General features: G+C 42.3%; 1 protein-coding gene across 2 annotated transcripts in view; it reads right to left on the bottom strand.

Annotated features, from left to right (window-relative positions):
• Window positions 1–1,907: 1,907 nt before the first annotated feature.
• The window catches only part of pdcd6ip (programmed cell death 6 interacting protein), a 34,032-nt gene continuing 19,151 nt past the window's right edge, over window positions 1,908–16,788 (bottom strand). For both annotated transcript variants that reach the window (XM_034161072.1, XM_034161073.1), the window contains exons 11-18: window positions 14,483–14,594; window positions 14,145–14,314; window positions 13,460–13,708; window positions 7,577–7,711; window positions 7,334–7,428; window positions 7,080–7,185; window positions 6,783–6,982; window positions 1,908–2,956 (exon numbers count right to left, since the gene is read on the bottom strand). In XM_034161072.1, coding sequence (XP_034016963.1) covers window positions 2,782–2,956; window positions 6,783–6,982; window positions 7,080–7,185; window positions 7,334–7,428; window positions 7,577–7,711; window positions 13,460–13,708; window positions 14,145–14,314; window positions 14,483–14,594 — 1,242 coding nt within the window. In that variant the 3' untranslated portion in view covers window positions 1,908–2,781. The remainder of the gene's footprint in view (window positions 2,957–6,782; window positions 6,983–7,079; window positions 7,186–7,333; window positions 7,429–7,576; window positions 7,712–13,459; window positions 13,709–14,144; window positions 14,315–14,482; window positions 14,595–16,788) is intronic.

The raw sequence follows: 16,788 nt of genomic DNA, 5'->3' as shown, positions 1-16,788 counted from the left end.
CACAAAAAAAAAGAATATAAAAGGCTTATTTGCCCGTGTTGTATAAGCATGTTTCATCTTCCCACTCTCGCCTACCCTCACCCACACAGGTTACATCCAATAGCTTGTGGCAGGCCTCTCTATCTTGCAACACAAACATCTACGTATGAAGGAATATTGCAGTCGAGTTCCTTTCATAATCTCTTCCCTCCACACCTACACATGCACATATGAGGGGGTGAGAGAGGGAGAGACGGGGTAAAAGGAGCACTGGTAAAAGAAAATGAAAAGTGGAGAGGTGAGGGTGTAGAGGAAGGGAGAAATGCTCATGAGAGCCAGGAGGTAGTTGTTATAGTAACTGTGCCTCTATACCTGTCAATCAGAGCTATTTCAGGCATCTTGCTTCTGTGGAAGAAAAATGCCAGCTAGGGCCAGAGACCCGGTTCGCGGAGGCAAAATTACCCTCTGACGCGCATTCAGTGATGCTGGCAACTTGATCGGTCGATCACATAAATATAAGTATCTCAGGAAACTCTTTATTAAGACCATCACACTCCAACTCTGAATTATTATTATTATTATTTTTTTTCAAGCAAAATGCAGACATGGACTTTCTGGCTCCTGATCACACGTTTCTTCCCCCCATCATTTGCGCGACAACGCAACCCCTTCTGTGCAGTTACACATGCTTCAGCCCTATTGCAGGCAAACACATGGCAAGGAGAGAATGGTGGGGGAGTAAGAACAGAGTGAACACCAGGATGGCTGAGTGTGGAGTTTGGGAGCCATTAGGCAGAAGGTAATTAATACCTGTCACCGCCGCGTTCTGCTCGCTGCCGTTATTCAGTTTCAGACCAATTAAAAGATGACACTCCTCCGGTGGAGAACATCTTGTTAAAATTAAACGCCTGGGACACCTTTGATAAACACATCCACAGCTACAATGGGCTTTGGCAGCGATGGCATGACGCTGTACGGAGTGACGATCATGACAGCGTGTTATGTGTTCCGTCACTTCCAGTGGGAGATGCGAGCTGTTACATCTGATTAAAAGTGTGCATCCTTCCTCGTGAGGTTCACTCACGAATGCACGCGTGCCGGCTGGAGACTGACACGATGTTATGAGACGTTTACCAGCCAAGAGATGGTGACCAGTAAGGACAAACTCCCCGCCAACGATTTTGGGCTTTGACAAAAAGCGAGCACAGATGAATGGTAAATAAAAACAGACGAGCCGGGAGAGAAAAGAAAAATTAGAAGAGGATATAAGAAGACAGGTGGCTGAGGGGACGCTTTGGAGAAAAAGAAAATATGATGTGGGGGGGGGGGAGTACAGAAATGGGAAAGGAGTAAAGGGAAATGAAGTGGAAATATGGCAATAATTTTTAAAGAGCAGAGCTGATAAGAACTCAAGAAGACAGATTAGATGGAGAGAGAGAGGAAAATGGAGAGAGGTGAAGTGATGGATGCAGGCAGGGGACCAGCAGCTCTGTGCCAACATCTCCATGCATCCTTCCAGACATCACACTGCGTTGCCATCTGCCGCCCTGCCACACACACACACAAAATGTGAAATCATTAGCATCTCCTGACACTGAATAAATATCTGGAGATGAAATCTGTCGGTGCAAAAATCACCTGAGGGAAGAGATGATTGGATGAGATCGCGACCTAACTGGAGCATCATTTGCATGTCGTCTAAATGGACCTGCCCCCAATACTCCGAGAGGTCAAAAGACAACAACTGGTAGGACGGAACTACTCACTTCCTGATTGGCTGACTAAACATCATGGCTGCTGCCAAGCATCCTGTGAGCGATAGGAGCGCCCTCTTCTGGCTACCTCACAAATGTCCAGAGATACAGATACACATAGGATAATACACACACACACACACACACACACACACAAAATGTTTAAGACAGGTGTTTTCTGGTTGCTGTTCCTTTTAATCACATTAGAGCTGAGGAATAAAAAAAAGAATGAAAGTGCAGTACAGAGTGACTTAACGACAGTCTCATATCATACATATATTTATATAATAGAGCCATTTCTCCCTCGTTTACAATCTGATTGTAACACATATACCAGCATTCCCTGCGTAAGAGTCAGAAGAAAGAACAACTCTCCACAGTCTTCACCTACAGACTTTTTGTTATTACTATTATTTAGATGTTTATACATCAGCAAGGCTTCAGTATTCATTACAAAAATAGGAATATCGTGAATATCGAAGAAGTCAGGGTCGCGGGGAGTGAGGATGTGACGCGAGTAGTATGACCACGACCCCGCTCAATCACACCCATTCACGATGACAAGCATGGGCCTTTAGGCCACACCCCCTCCAAGACGTGAAATCCTGCACAGCTCCTCAAGTGTTTTACAGCAGTACAGTTCAGACCAAGTACGATGCCAATGGAATCCAGGTGGGACTTAAATTAAACATTTAACAACCTCTTTAGAAAATGACAAAAAAAACAAAAAAAAAACACAAAGAAAGGAGCAGAGGCAAGCAGAGGTTAGTGAATGTTGTCAAAGGTGATGAAGAAAGATTAAAGAAAGAAAAAGTACAACCCAGATAACATGATCTTGGATGAAGGGGGGGGGGGAGATGGAAATAAGAACTCTCAAAATAAGGGAGGCAAAAAGTAAGAAGTGCAGGTCAGGCATGCAATTGTTGAAATGAAAGTGGATGTAGTGAGTTATTGATGGAGAGAAAGTGTTATTGCTGGGGCTATAAAGTGTTCTGGATTTGGTGTTAACATAAAAAGGATTTTTTTTTGGGGGGGGGGGGGGGTGCAGTTATTGCTGAGGGTAGTAAGGCTGCTGGGGTGGTTGCTGGGGGTAACCGGGGTATGCCGGCTGTCCAGCCGCAGGAGCGCCTGGGTAGCCTGGTTGTCCTGGGGTGGCTTGGTATGCAGGCATGTAGTATTGACCGTATGGATAGGGGTTGTATCCCATAGGCATCTGATAGTACCTGTGTGTGTGGGGGGGGGGGGGGTGGGGGTGGGGGGGGGGGGGTGAGAAAGACTATTATAATCAGAAATGTTCATCAAACTTCAGCTTCAGGTTAAACATTCTTCCCTTTAGGGGCGTGCGATATGACTTGAAAATAATATTGCAGTATTTTTCAGTTTTTGGATGTGATGTATCAATCTGCTCCAAAGTTAAAATCTGGGCTTGGTTTCATAAAGAGGTCTAATCTTGTTTAGTGGACTAAACTCACTTACTCGACTCATCTTTTGAAGTTAGTCGTTGCACAAAGCGCTTAGTTGGCTAAAGTTTCACATTACCCGACTAAAGTTTTTAGCCTGGCACAGAGGAGGCTAATCTTATTTTAGTCCCACAAAACTTCAGTGTCCTACCTCAAAAAAAGGTTAATATCATGTACCACCACTTGATGGAGGTGGAAGGAAGGAGAGACTTGCAGTGGGAGTGGGTGTTCCAGGAACCGGAATAACCCCTTAAGATGTTCATGGACTACCAGGCTCAGAAACAGCTTCTTCCTTGAGGCTGTCAGACTGTTGAAACCAAGCCATGCTCCATAAAACATACACCATCACATACGGACTGTACTAAAAAAACACTAACTGCCTATGTGCAATAATCTCCCATGTGCAATATATGTGCAATGTTGGTTTTCACTTAAGTCCCAGTGCAATATTACAACCCCTGGCAAAAATTATGGAATCACCGGCCTCGGAGGATGTTCATTCAGTTGTTTAATTTTGTAGAAAAAAAAGCAGATCACAGACATGACACAAAACTAAAGTCATTTCAAATGGCAACTTTCTGGCTTTAAGAAACACTATAAGAAATCAAGAAAAAAAAAAACTGCGGCAGTCAGTAACGGTTACTTTTTTAGACCAAGCAGAGGGAAAAAAATATGGACTCACTCAATTCTGAGGAATAAATTATGGAATCACCCTGTAAATTTTCATCCCCAAAACTAACACCTGCATCAAATCAGATAGTTAGTCTGCATCTAAAAAGGAGTGATCACACCTTGGAGAGCTGTTGCACCAAGTGGACTGACATGAATCATGGCTCCAACACGAGAGATGTCAATTGAAACAAAGGAGAGGATTATCAAACTCTTAAAAGAGGGTAAATCATCACGCAATGTTGCAAAAGATGCTGGTTGTTCAGAGTCAGCTGTGTCTAAACTCTGGACCAAATACAAACAACATGGGAAGGTTGTTAAAGGCAAACATACTGGTAGACCAAGGAAGACATCAAAGCGTCAAGACAGAAAACTTAAAGCAATATGTCTCAAAAATTGAAAATGCACAACAAAACAAATGAGGAATGAATGGGAGGAAACTGGAGTCAACATCTGTGACCGAACTATAAGAAACCGCCTAAAGGAAATGGGATTTACATACAGAAAAGCTAAACGAAAGCCATCATTAACACCTAAGCAGAAAAAAAACAAGGTTACAATGGGCTAAGGAAAAGCAATCGTGGACTGTGGATGACTGGATGAAAGTCATATTCAGTGATGAATCTCGAATCTGCATTGGGCAAGGTGATGATGCTGGAACTTTTGTTTGGTCCCGTTCCAATGAGATTTATAAAGATGACTGCCTGAAGAGAACATGTAAATTTCCACAGTCATTGATGATATGGGGCTGCATGTCAGGTAAAGGCACTGGGGAGATGGCTGTCATTACATCATCAATAAATGCACAAGATTACGTAGATATTTTGGACACTTTTCTTATCCCATCAATTGAAAGGATGTTTGGGGATGATGAAATAATTTTTCAAGATGATAATGCATCTTTCCATAGAGCAAAAACTGTGAAAACATTCCTTGCAAATAGACACATAGGGTCAATGTCATGGCCTGCAAATAGTCCGGATCTTAATCCAATTGAAAATCTTTGGTGGAAGTTGAAGAAAATGGTCCATGACAAGGCTCCAACCTGCAAAGCTGATCTGGCAACAGCAATCAGAGAAAGTTGGAGCCAGATTGATGAAGAGTACTGTTTGTCACTCATTAAGTCCATGCCTCAGAGACTGCAAGCTGTTATAAAAGCCAGAGGTGGTGCAACAAAATACTAGTGATGTGTTGGAGCGTTCTTTTGTTTTTCATGATTCCATAATTTTTTCCTCAGAATTGAGTGATTCCATATTTTTTTCCCTCTGCTTGGTCTAAAAAAGTAACCGTTACTGGCTGCCATAATTTTTTTCCTGATTTCTTATAGTGTTTCTTAAAGCCAGAAAGTTGCCATTTGAAATGACTTTAGTTTTGTGTCATGTCTGATCTGCTTTTTTTCTACAAAATTAAACAACTGAATGAACATCCTCCGAGGCCGGTGATTCCATAATTTTTGCCAGAGGTTGTATAGTCTACTTGCTGTTCACACTTATATTTTGTATTAAACACAGGTAATTTCTGCTTTTATTTATTTTATTATCAGCTGATGTCTCTCTGCAGAAAAAAAAAGAAAAAAAAAAAAAGTGATGTGACATGCACGGTCAGTTTTCAATATTAACTAGATGGACAATAATTTACACATCACTAAAACATTTCACAGATAGTTTATCTTCAAAAGTTCCTGCCTGTTTAAATCCAGGTGACACTGCAGTTAATGTTTGCTGCTGTCCATTTTAACTCCTCGTTAAGATAAAACGAGCCATAATTTTCCAGTCAGACTCTTGCTGAAAAGAGTGGAACATCCAGTGTGTCACTGTCAACATGTAAACTCTGTTTTCTCTGTGCTCTCGTACAGTGCTGTGTGTGTTCACTGTGTCTCACTTTCTCACACTCAAAAGGGCAAACAAATGTCCAGCTCACAGGAAAGCTCTCGGTCTTCTCTTCCCTTACACGCACAAAACTTTCTCACAAACTCTGTGGATATCAGCTGAAAAGGAACTCATTTTACGGCTGGAAAAAGGACTATTGTCTGACAAAAACAAACGGATACTATCAGCACAGCTCCTTATAGTGGTATCTTTGCTTGAGCATTCACTCTGTGACTGGGGCTACAAAGCTAGCCATTGTGATGGAACTCTTCCCATTTCTTGCAAAAGTCTTTCAAAATAAGAGCACAGGCCAAACAGCTGACATCATCACAAGTCAGATGTGGAAGAGATGAGAAAAACATAGTGAAAACTCATTATTTTTGCTTTTTAGAATGTGTTGAGGGTCATGGAATTAATTTATTTTAGGTGGGCGTTGAATACACTTTAATTTAGTAATAATAATAAAATTCTGGATAGCTGTTTTGTTAACCAACTTTCTTCAAAAAAATGAGGCGGGCTTATGCACTGGGCCCTCAGACCTGCCATCTCCAGCTCTGATCACTGCCTCTGCGGTACTGATACCAGTTGGGTTGAAGTGATTACTGATCACTAAACTAATGGGTATTTTGCATTTTTTTTCCCCACTGACATACTTCATTGGCTACATTGAAGAGGGGGAAAAAAAAAAAAAAAAATCTGACCTGGCAGGGTTCTGTGCTATTTTAGGGGAAAAATTGATTTATCACAGTGCTGACAGTATTGCGCAACCCATATCATGGCACAGTTAGTATAATGAAGACAAATATCACAGCAGTGTCCTGCCCACCTCTACTTTCTTTAAGCATCAAAAATTTCTATAAAATTTTAAAATTATATTTTGTCCTGAACACACTGGACTCATTCCAATCAAGACAGAAAGTCTTCTATATAATTCTACTTAAAATTTTTTTTTTTTAAATTTATTCCTTTCACATTTTCATTTTCACTGATGCATTGTTTTTTCATTAACTTTTTGTCTACATATTTTAAACAAGGATCTGAATCAAACTCACCCTGGGTAGCCCTGATAGGTGGGATAAGGTGGTCCTTGGGCCTGGGTGGGAGGGACTGCAGGTGGTTGGTTGGTGGTGGGAGGGGCTACAGGTGGTGCATTGGTGGGAGCGGTGGAGGCTGCCTGGGCAGGGAAGCTGGGTGGAGGAGGCCTGGATGGGGGCAGGGGCTTGGGGGAGGGTGTCGACTGTGGTTGCTGGACCTAAAAGGTGGAGAACCAGGACAGAGAAGTTTACAACAGCCGTTTTACACCCATGTCAAAAATACTGGGCATTTTCTTGGCAGACATGGCGACTCACAAAGACGGTTCTCGGTGCAGGGGTTGGACCGGCGATGTTAGTCTGATAAGCAGGAACGTTGACGGATGGTGCACTGGGTTCTCGCGCGATGCTCTGCTGCAGTTCCCTGGAAACATAAACAGCACATGTACTTCCGCGTTTTCTACTTTATCAAAGCTAGTGGGGGAAAGGAACCTGCTGACTTTGCTACCTTGTAACTGGCTCATACGGCTGTCTATCAAACAGAGGAGGAAAAAAAATTAGCAAGTACATACTTAAGTAGTTCATCCCGCTCAGTCTTGCGAGCAAAAACGATGTCGCTGCATTTGTTCTGGAACTTGAGCAGGATTTCTGTCAGATCGTTGTAAAACTGCCATGAGACAAAGAGGAGGGGACAAAAATAAAATTACCTGGCTTGCAAAGCACCTTGACACACTTAAAGAAAAGTTACTGATAAGAGCAGCATTACTGCTGCACGGCTCTTCTGTGCCGCTGTGTGTGATGTGCTGAGCGAGTACCTTAGTGCCTTCGCGCAGGTTGCTGCTGATCTCAACATAGCTGTCATAGGCTGAAGCCAGCTTCTTTAGGACCTCCTCCCTTTGATTGGCCTCTGCATTGGACTGCTTCAGAGCACTGAATTCCTGATGGGATGTCTGAAAGATGACAAGATGGACCACTTAACCTCATACACGTGTGCAGCAGGGAGGTGTGCGTCATGCTAAATTGCAGATAAAAACCAATTCTGAAAATACCTGGAAGTGGACAGCGTCTATTTTAGTCGCAAAAAGTTGTTCGTTTATTAAAACTCAAAATTATACTACCTGCTCTACCATACTTGTTACTCATGTAGCTGGGTCCACAAGTATTTGGACAGCACCTCCTTTTTTTGTGCAGTTTTGCCTTTATACATTATCACAATGATGTTGAAATGAAACAACCATTATGTGTTTCTAGTCTAGACTTTCAGGTTTAATTAAAGAGGTTTAACAGGAATATCGCATTCACCATTTTGGAATTACAGCCATTGTAATTCATCGACTGCAGCCTGGTTACTCGCCAAGAAGTCACTCACCGACTGGAAGACGTTGCATCAGAATTTTGGCTCTCTGTTGGGACTGTTTACACAGAGACTGCTACCTGCTGCTTTGGACTTTGAACTAACAGTCTTTTTCAAGACTTTTTTACTTTTTTACCTTTTTACTTTTTTTTTTACTTTTTTACTGTGCTCCAACGCCTAAGGAAGACCTCTAACGGTCGAAACATCGCGACGGAGCACTTTTATCAGCTAACTTTCATCAGCGTTGGCAAGCTAACTAGCTTGCTAACGCTTTCGTTTTTATTTTTTTAAGCACTGTTGTCGTGCGTTACCTGTGCTGCTCCACAGCGTGTTTAGTCGATTTTTATTTTATTTTAGCACCGTTGTCGTGCGTTCGCTGTTGTCGTGTGTTACCTGTGCTGCTTCATGGCCTGTTTGGTGCCTTAATTAAGGCACTCCTTCTGCTGAATCACCTCTAAATTATTTACACATTATTCACTTTGTGTGTTTTTAGGAATCCGCTAGGTTGCGTAGCTACTAGCTCTTAGCCGATTTAGCATGGCGGCTTCTCCTGTCTCTCCCGTACTTTTCTGCTCTGGGTGTGAAATGTTTAGTTATTCCTCGGCCTCCTTTAGCAGTAACGGTACTTGTAATAAGTGCAGCTTATTCGTAGCTTTGGAGGCCAGGCTGGGCGAATTGGAGACTCGGCTCCGCACCGTGGAAAATTCTACAGCTAGCCAGGCCCCTGTAGTCGGTGCGGACCAAGGTAGCTTAGCCGCCGTTAGTTCCCCCCTGGCAGATCCCGGGCAGTCGGGAAAGCAGGCTGACTGGGTGACTGTGAGGAGGAAGCGTAGCCCTAAACAGAAGCCCCGTGTACACGTCAACCCGTTCACATCTCTAACCGTTTTTCCCCACTCAACGATACACTCGCCGAGGATCAAACTCTGGTTATTGGCGACTCTGTTTTGAGAAATGTGAAGTTAGCGACACCAGCAACCATTGTCAATTGTCTTCCGGGGGCCAGAGCAGGCGACATCGAAGGACATTTGAAATTGCTGGCTAAGTCTAAGCGTAAATTTGGTAAGATTGTAATTCACGTCGGCAGTAATGACACTCGGTTACGCCAATCGGAGGTCACTAAAATTAACATTAAATCGGTGTGTAACTTTGCAAAAACAATGTCGGACTCTGTTGTTTTCTCTGGGCCCCTCCCCAATCAGACCGGGAGTGACATGTTTAGCCGCATGCTCTCCTTGAATTGCTGGCTGTCTGAGTGGTGTCCAAAAAATGAGGTGGGCTTCATAGATAATTGGCAAAGCTTCTGGGGAAAACCTGGTCTTGTTAGGAGAGACGGCATCCATCCCACTTTGGATGGAGCAGCTCTCATTTCTAGAAATCTGGCCAATTTTCTTGGATCCTCCAAACTGTGACTGTCCAGCGTTGGGACCAGGAGGCAGAGCTGTGGTCTTATACACCTCTCTGCAGCTTCTCTCCCCCTGCCATCCCCTCATTACCCCATCCCCGTAGAGACGGTGCCTGCTCCCAGACCACCAATAACCAGCAAAAATCTATTTAAGCATAAAAATTCAAAAAGAAAAAATAATATAGCACCTTCAATTGCACCACAGACTAAAACAGTTAAATGTGGTCTATTAAACATTAGGTCTCTCTCTTCTAAGTCCCTGTTGGTAAATGATATAATAATTGATCAACGTATTGATTTATTCTGCCTAACAGAAACCTGGTTACAGCAGGATGAATATGTTAGCTTAAATGAGTCAACACCCCCGAGTCACACTAACTGTCAGAATGCTCGTAGCACGGGCCGGGGCGGAGGATTAGCAGCAATCTTCCATTCCAGCTTATTAATTAATCAAAAAGCTAGACAGAGCTTTAATTCATTTGAAAGCTTGTCTCTTAGTCTTGTCCATCCAAATTGGAAGTCCCAAAAAACAGTTTTATTTGTTATTATCTATCGTCCACCTGGTCGTTACTGTGAGTTTCTCTGTGAATTTTCAGACCTTTTGTCTGACTTAGTGCTTAGCTCAGATAAGATAATTATAGTGGGCGATTTTAACATCCACACAGATGCTGAGAATGACAGCCTCAACACTGCATTTAATCTATTATTAGACTCTATTGGCTTTGCTCAAAAAGTAAATGAGTCCACCCACCACTTTAATCATATCTTAGATCTTGTTCTGACTTATGGTATGGAAATAGAAGACTTAACAGTATTCCCTGAAAACTCCCTTCTGTCTGATCATTTTTTAATAACATTTACATTTACCCTGATGGACTACCCTGCAGTGGGGAATAAGTTTCATTACACTAGAAGTCTTTCAGAAAGCGCTGTAACTAGGTTTAAGGATATGATTCCTTCTTTATGTTCTCTAATGTCATATACCAACACAGAGCAGAGTAGCTACCTAAATTCTGTAAGGGAGTTAGAGTATCTCGTCAATAGTTTTACATCCTCATTGAAGACAACTTTGGATGCTGTAGCTCCTCTGAAAAAGAGAGCTTTAAATCAGAAGTGTCTGACTCCGTGGTATAACTCACAAACTCGTAGCTTAAAGCAGATAACCCGTAAGTTGGAGAGGAAATGGCGTCTCACTAATTTAGAAGATCTTCACTTAGCCTGGAAAAAGAGTTTGTTGCTCTATAAAAAAGCCCTCCGTAAAGCTAGGACATCTTTCTACTCATCACTAATTGAAGCAAATAAGAACAACCCCAGGTTTCTTTTCAGTACTGTAGCCAGGCTGACAAAGAGTCAGAGCTTTATTGAGCTGAGTATTCCATTAACTTTAACTAGTAATGACTTCATGACTTTCTTTGCTAACAAAATTTTGACTATTAGAGAAAAAATTACTCATAACCATCCCAAAGATGTATCGTTATCTTTGGCTGCTTTCAGTGATGCCGGTATTTGGTTAGACTCTTTCTCTCCGATTGTTCTGTCTGAGTTATTTTCATTAGTTACTTCATCCAAACCATCAACATGTAATCAACAGTAATTAAACCATTACTTAAAAAGCCATCACTTGACCCAGCTATCTTAGCTAATTATAGGCCAATCTCCAACCTTCCTTTTCTCTCAAAGATTCTTGAGAGGGTAGTTGTAAAACAGCTAACTGATCACCTGCAGAGGAATGGTCTATTTGAAGAGTTTCAGAATTCATCATAGTACAGAAACAGCATTAGTGAAGGTTACAAATGATCTTCTTATGGCTTCGGACAGTGGACTTATCTCTGTGCTTGTTCTGTTGGACCTCAGTGCTGCTTTTGATACTGTTGACCATAAAATTTTATTACAGAGATTAGAGCATGTCATAGGTATTAAAGGCACTGTGCTGCGGTGGTTTGAATCATATTTGTCTAATAGATTACAGTTTGTTCATGTAAATGGGGAATCTTCTTCACAGACTAAAGTTAATTATGGAGTTCCACAAGGTTCTGTGCTAGGACCAATTTTATTCACTTTATACATGCTTCCCTTAGGCAGTATTATTAGACGGTATTGCTTAAATTTTCATTGTTACGCAGATGATACCCAGCTTTATCTATCCATGAAGCCAGAGGCTACACACCAATTAGCTAAACTGCAGGATTGTCTTACAGACATAAAGACATGGATGACCTCTAATTTCCTGCTTTTAAACTCAGATAAAACTGAAGTTATTGTACTTGGCCCCACAAATCTTAGAAGCATGGTGTCTAACCAGATCTTTACTCTGGATGGCATTTCCCTGACCTCTAGTAATACTGTGAGAAATCTTGGAGTCATTTTTGATCAGGATATGTCATTCAAAGCGCATATTAAACAAATATGTAGGACTGCCTTTTTGCATTTACGCAATATCTTTAAAATCAGAAAGGTCTTGTCTCAGAGTGATGCTGAAAAACTAATTCATGCATTTATTTCCTCTAGGCTGGACTATTGTAATTCATTATTATCAGGTTGTCCTAAAAGTTCCCTAAAAAGCCTTCAGTTGGTTCAGAATGCTGCAGCTAGAGTACTGACGGGGACTAGCAGGAGAGAGCATATCTCACCCGTGTTGGCCTCTCTTCATTGACTTCCTGTTAATTCTAGAATAGAATTTAAAATTCTTCTTCTTACTTATAAGGTTTTGAATAATCAGGTCCCATCTTATCTTAGGGACCTCGTAGTACCATATTACCCCATTAGAGCGCTTCGCTCTCAGACTGCAGGCTTACTTGTAGTTCCTAGGGTTTGTAAGAGTAGAATGGGAGGCAGAGCCTTCAGCTTTCAGGCTCCTCTCCTGTGGAACCAGCTCCCAATTCAGATCAGGGAGACAGATACCCTCTCTACTTTTAAGATTAGGCTTAAAACTTTCCTTTTCGCTAAGGCTTATAGTTAGGGCTGGATCAGGTGACCCTGGACCATCCCTTGGTTATGCTGCTTTAGACGTAGACTGTGGGGGGGTTCCCATGATGCACTGTTTCTTTCTCTTTTTGCTCCGTATGCATCACTCTGCATTTAATCATTAGTGATCGATCTCTGCCCCCCTCCACAGCATGTCTTTTTCCTGGTTCTTTCCCTCAGCCCCAACCAGTCTCAGCAGAAGACTGCCCCTCCCTGAGCCTGGTTCTGCTGGAGGTTTCTTCCTGTTAAAAGGGAGTTTTTCCTTCCCACTGTAGCCAAGTGCTTGCTCATAGGGGGTCGTTTTGACCGTTGGGGTTTTTCATAATTATTGTATGGCCTTGCCTTACAATATAGAGCGCCTTGGGGCAACTGTTTGTTGTGATTTGGCGCTATATAAAAAAAAAGTTGATTGATTGATGATTGATTGTTATACACAGTCCCTCCAGTTTTATAGGTGAAAGTAATTGGAGAAACTGAACTTAAGCATTATTGCTCACAAAATTAAACACTTTTACAGCCAGTCTTACCTTACACAGTCAGGGATGGAGATATAATACATACACATACATATGAACACTTAGAAGTCCCTGAATGTATCTTGACTTAATTTACATCATTAAGAAATCCTTCCATTGGTTTTTGTGCATTGCTGTTGTGTATATTTTATTGTTGGCATTTATTCCTTTACTCTATTATTGCAGTATATGTTGCTTAGTGCTTTAATTCCTGGAAAAGTCCCATAAAATGTATTATAATTATTAAGAATGAATTATTGGGGGGGGGGGGGGGGGGGGATTAAGTTGCACTGGCGTATAAGTCACAGGACTCCCAAACTTGTAACAAACTGACTTATGCTCCAGAAAATACAAGACCCACGGTTGGATGGTTGACTCCTATACTCCCCCCAAACCTTTGTTTGTGGGGGGTATAATCAGTTACAAGCAACAGCAATTTCCCAAACTGCATGTGAACTCATACCTGAACTTGTCCCAGCAGCTCTTCCTGTTTATGAAGACTGGCCTGTACACGCTGGTTGTAGCCACTGTATAGCTGATCCAGCTGAGACATAGACATTTGCTCCTCGTTGATGGCTCCATCCTTTGAGAGTGCAGTTAGGAAGGCTGTAGACATGTCAAAAGTCACAGCCTTGACCTCTGATTCCAGGCCCTCCCTGTCCTTCTTCACCTCCTCCAACTGGGCCAGCTGGGAGCGCAGCACATTCACAACCTGCACAGATATGAACAAGATGGCTTTGTGAGAGAACTTAAACTTTCATATTTCAATCACTGACCAACTCATAGTTAGGGTAACTGCAACAAGCACTACATCCCGATGCCCCCCCCATTTTAGCTGCAGTATCAGTGCAGGTTAGCTGGAGATTTTTTTTTTTTTATTCCTCCTCAGTGTTTCCATAGTTCTGCTTGCTTGGTTATTTCATTTCCCAAGAGAAATGCAACGCGAAGTCAGCAAACAAGATGAAAAATGGAGCGACTGAAGCAGAAGGGATGGGACCATAAAGCACACAGCGTCCACCAGGTGTTTCTGGAAAATATGTTTATGTGGTACACAAATTTGTTTGGGAAGAGTTTATATATTAGTCCAAGCACACACACACAAATAAATAAAGGAATAAATTAGCCTCAGCAACAACACACAGACAGACCTCGCTGCCCTGCAACGTCTTGGTTGGGTTGGCAGAGGGGATGGCAGCATTAAGCTCATTCTCTGGTTTGCACAGCAGGGCGATCATGTCACAGTGAGTGTTGTAACGGTCCCGCACCACTTGGTCTGCCTGCACTGCCATGTCCAACTTGCTGCGGAAATTAGCACCCTCTGGGGGAGCAAAGAAGAAGAGGTTGAGGACGAGTGTGAAGCCGGAGGGACAAGTGGAAAAGGAGAGGAAGATTCTTTTAATGGAAACTTTGTTGACGCAGTCCTATAAAAACATTTCATGGACAAATAAGCGGGGGGGTCATTAAGGGGGACAGTGTGTGCATTTACCTGCACGAAGAGGTTTGTACAGGTCTCCAGATGGAGTTCTATTCCAGCGCTGATTGAACTTGTTCCTCAGCTCATTGTCTGTTGACTCTTCATCATCCAGCATCTTCAGAGACTGAAACAAACACAAAAAGCGCACTGAGCGGACAAAGGAAACCCAAACAACTCGGACATCAAACCTGACTACAGTGTTTTAAAAAAATTAATAGTGCGGTGGTGAGGCATGGGTCCATATTGTAAATAATCTCACTTGTGAGAATTTGCTTTAGCAAACATGACAGCTCTTTGCGTGTACAAACACGTGACCCAGAAATGCTATTAAATTTGAACCTGATTTAAAATTAAAAAAAGCCCTTTGTTTATCAGCATCTTGTGTGAGATAAAACACTTTTTAAATCAACATCTTCAAAAATGTGCCATCAACATGTGTCTGAGTGGACCAAACCTTACGCAGAATTAACATGCAATATATATATATATATATATATATATATATATGGATCCAAAATTCAGTGGAGTCTTCCATGCCATAATATCTATCTGCTGAATTCTTATTTATCGTTTTTTTGTTGATGAGTCTGTGTGCTGACTAAATTAATTAAATTCATTCATTCATTCTATCTGTGGTGAGAATCTGTGAAGTAGTTTTGAAGTAACTGTTCAAATCCTACACAAAGTGAAATCTTAATGCAGAATCTGGGAAGGGTATAGAAACATTTCTGTTGCTTTGAAGGTCCTAATAAGCACAGTGGCCTCCATCATGTGTATATGGAAGAAGTTGGGATCCACCAGAACTCTTCAGAGAGCTGGCTGCCCGTCTAAACGGAGCGATCAGGGAGAAGGACCTTAGTCACAGAGGTGACCAAGAACCCGATGGTCACTCTGTCAGAGCTCCAGCATTCCTAAGTGGAGAGAGGAGAACCTTCCAGAAGGACAACCATCTCTGCAGCAATCCACCAATTAGGCCTGTATGTTAGCATGGCCAGACAGAAGCCACTCTTTATTAAAAGGCACATGGCAGTCCACCTGGAGTTTGCCAAAAGGCACCCGAAGGACTCTCAGACTAGGAGAAACAAAATTCTCTGGTCTGATGAGACAAAGATTGAACTCTTTGGTGAGAATGCCAGGCATCATGTTTGGAGGAAACCAGGCACCATCCCTATAGTGAAGCACGGTGGTGGCAGCATCATGCTGTGGGGATGTTTTTCAGCTGCAGGAACTGGGAGACTAGTCAGGATTGAGGGAAAGATGAATGCAGCAATCTACAGAGACATCCTGGACAAACATTCAACTCTTTGGCATGAATGTTCTTGGTGGCCCAACCGGAGCACAGACCTCAAACAGATTAAACACCTCTGGAGAGATCTGAAAACAGCTGTGCACCGGCGCTCCCCAGCCAACCTCATGGAGCTTGAGAGGTGCTGCAAAGAGAAATGAACAAAACTACCCAAAGGTATGTGCACCAAACTTGTGGCATCATATTCAAGAAGACTTGAGGCTGTAATTGCTGCCAAAGGTACATCAACAAAGTACTGAGCAAAGGGTGTGAATACTTATGTACGTGTGTTTTCTTAGTTTTTTTATTATTATTATTTTTGATAAATTTGCAAAAACTAAAAAAAAAAAGTCCTTATGGGTGTTGTGAGTAGAATTTTGAGGTGAAAAATATGAATTTACTCCATTTTGGAGTAAGGCTGTAACATAAAATGTGGAAAAGTGAAGAGCTGTGAGTACTTCCTGGATTTTTTTTAATGAGCTGTATTTAGGTTTTTCATGCCTGCGGTTTCTTCACCAGATATACAAATGCCAGGAAAAAGGTGTTAATTATTTAATACTGCCTGCATAAAGCTAAAATAACCACCTATAGATAATTATTCTGTCTTGTTGCTGTGTGCTGCTTGCAGCACAAGTGAAAAATAGACACAGAGTCTATTCTTAAGCAGGTACGTGGCAGCCACGATGCGTGACACTTCCGTCACACAGACGGTGTGCAAGGTGCAACCTGTTAAAAGTCCAACAAGCACCTCAGCCGCCACTCAGCCCGAGTGTTTCAGATCTAACACCAGAGATATCTACCATCCTGGGGGAGGATCCACATGGTACAACTTGCTTACCTGATGAAGCAACACACCTTCTATCAGGACCACGCTTTTATTTGCTGTGACTGCAATAGGATGTGGTGTGAGTTTGTGTGGGGAAAAGGGGGGTGTTCCATTCCTCTGTAAGCAGGCACAAGACCATAGATGAAGTTTCACCTGCACACAAATTCCTCTAACAAACATATCCGTGTCAGCGCCCCCACAGCCTGC

The sequence above is a fragment of the Thalassophryne amazonica genome, chromosome 20, assembly GCF_902500255.1.
Source record: "Thalassophryne amazonica chromosome 20, fThaAma1.1, whole genome shotgun sequence".
NCBI classification, from domain to species: Eukaryota; Metazoa; Chordata; class Actinopteri; order Batrachoidiformes; family Batrachoididae; genus Thalassophryne; species Thalassophryne amazonica.
The sequence above is the reverse complement of the archived record's forward strand: the minus strand, read 5'-3'. Positions and strand labels throughout refer to the sequence as shown.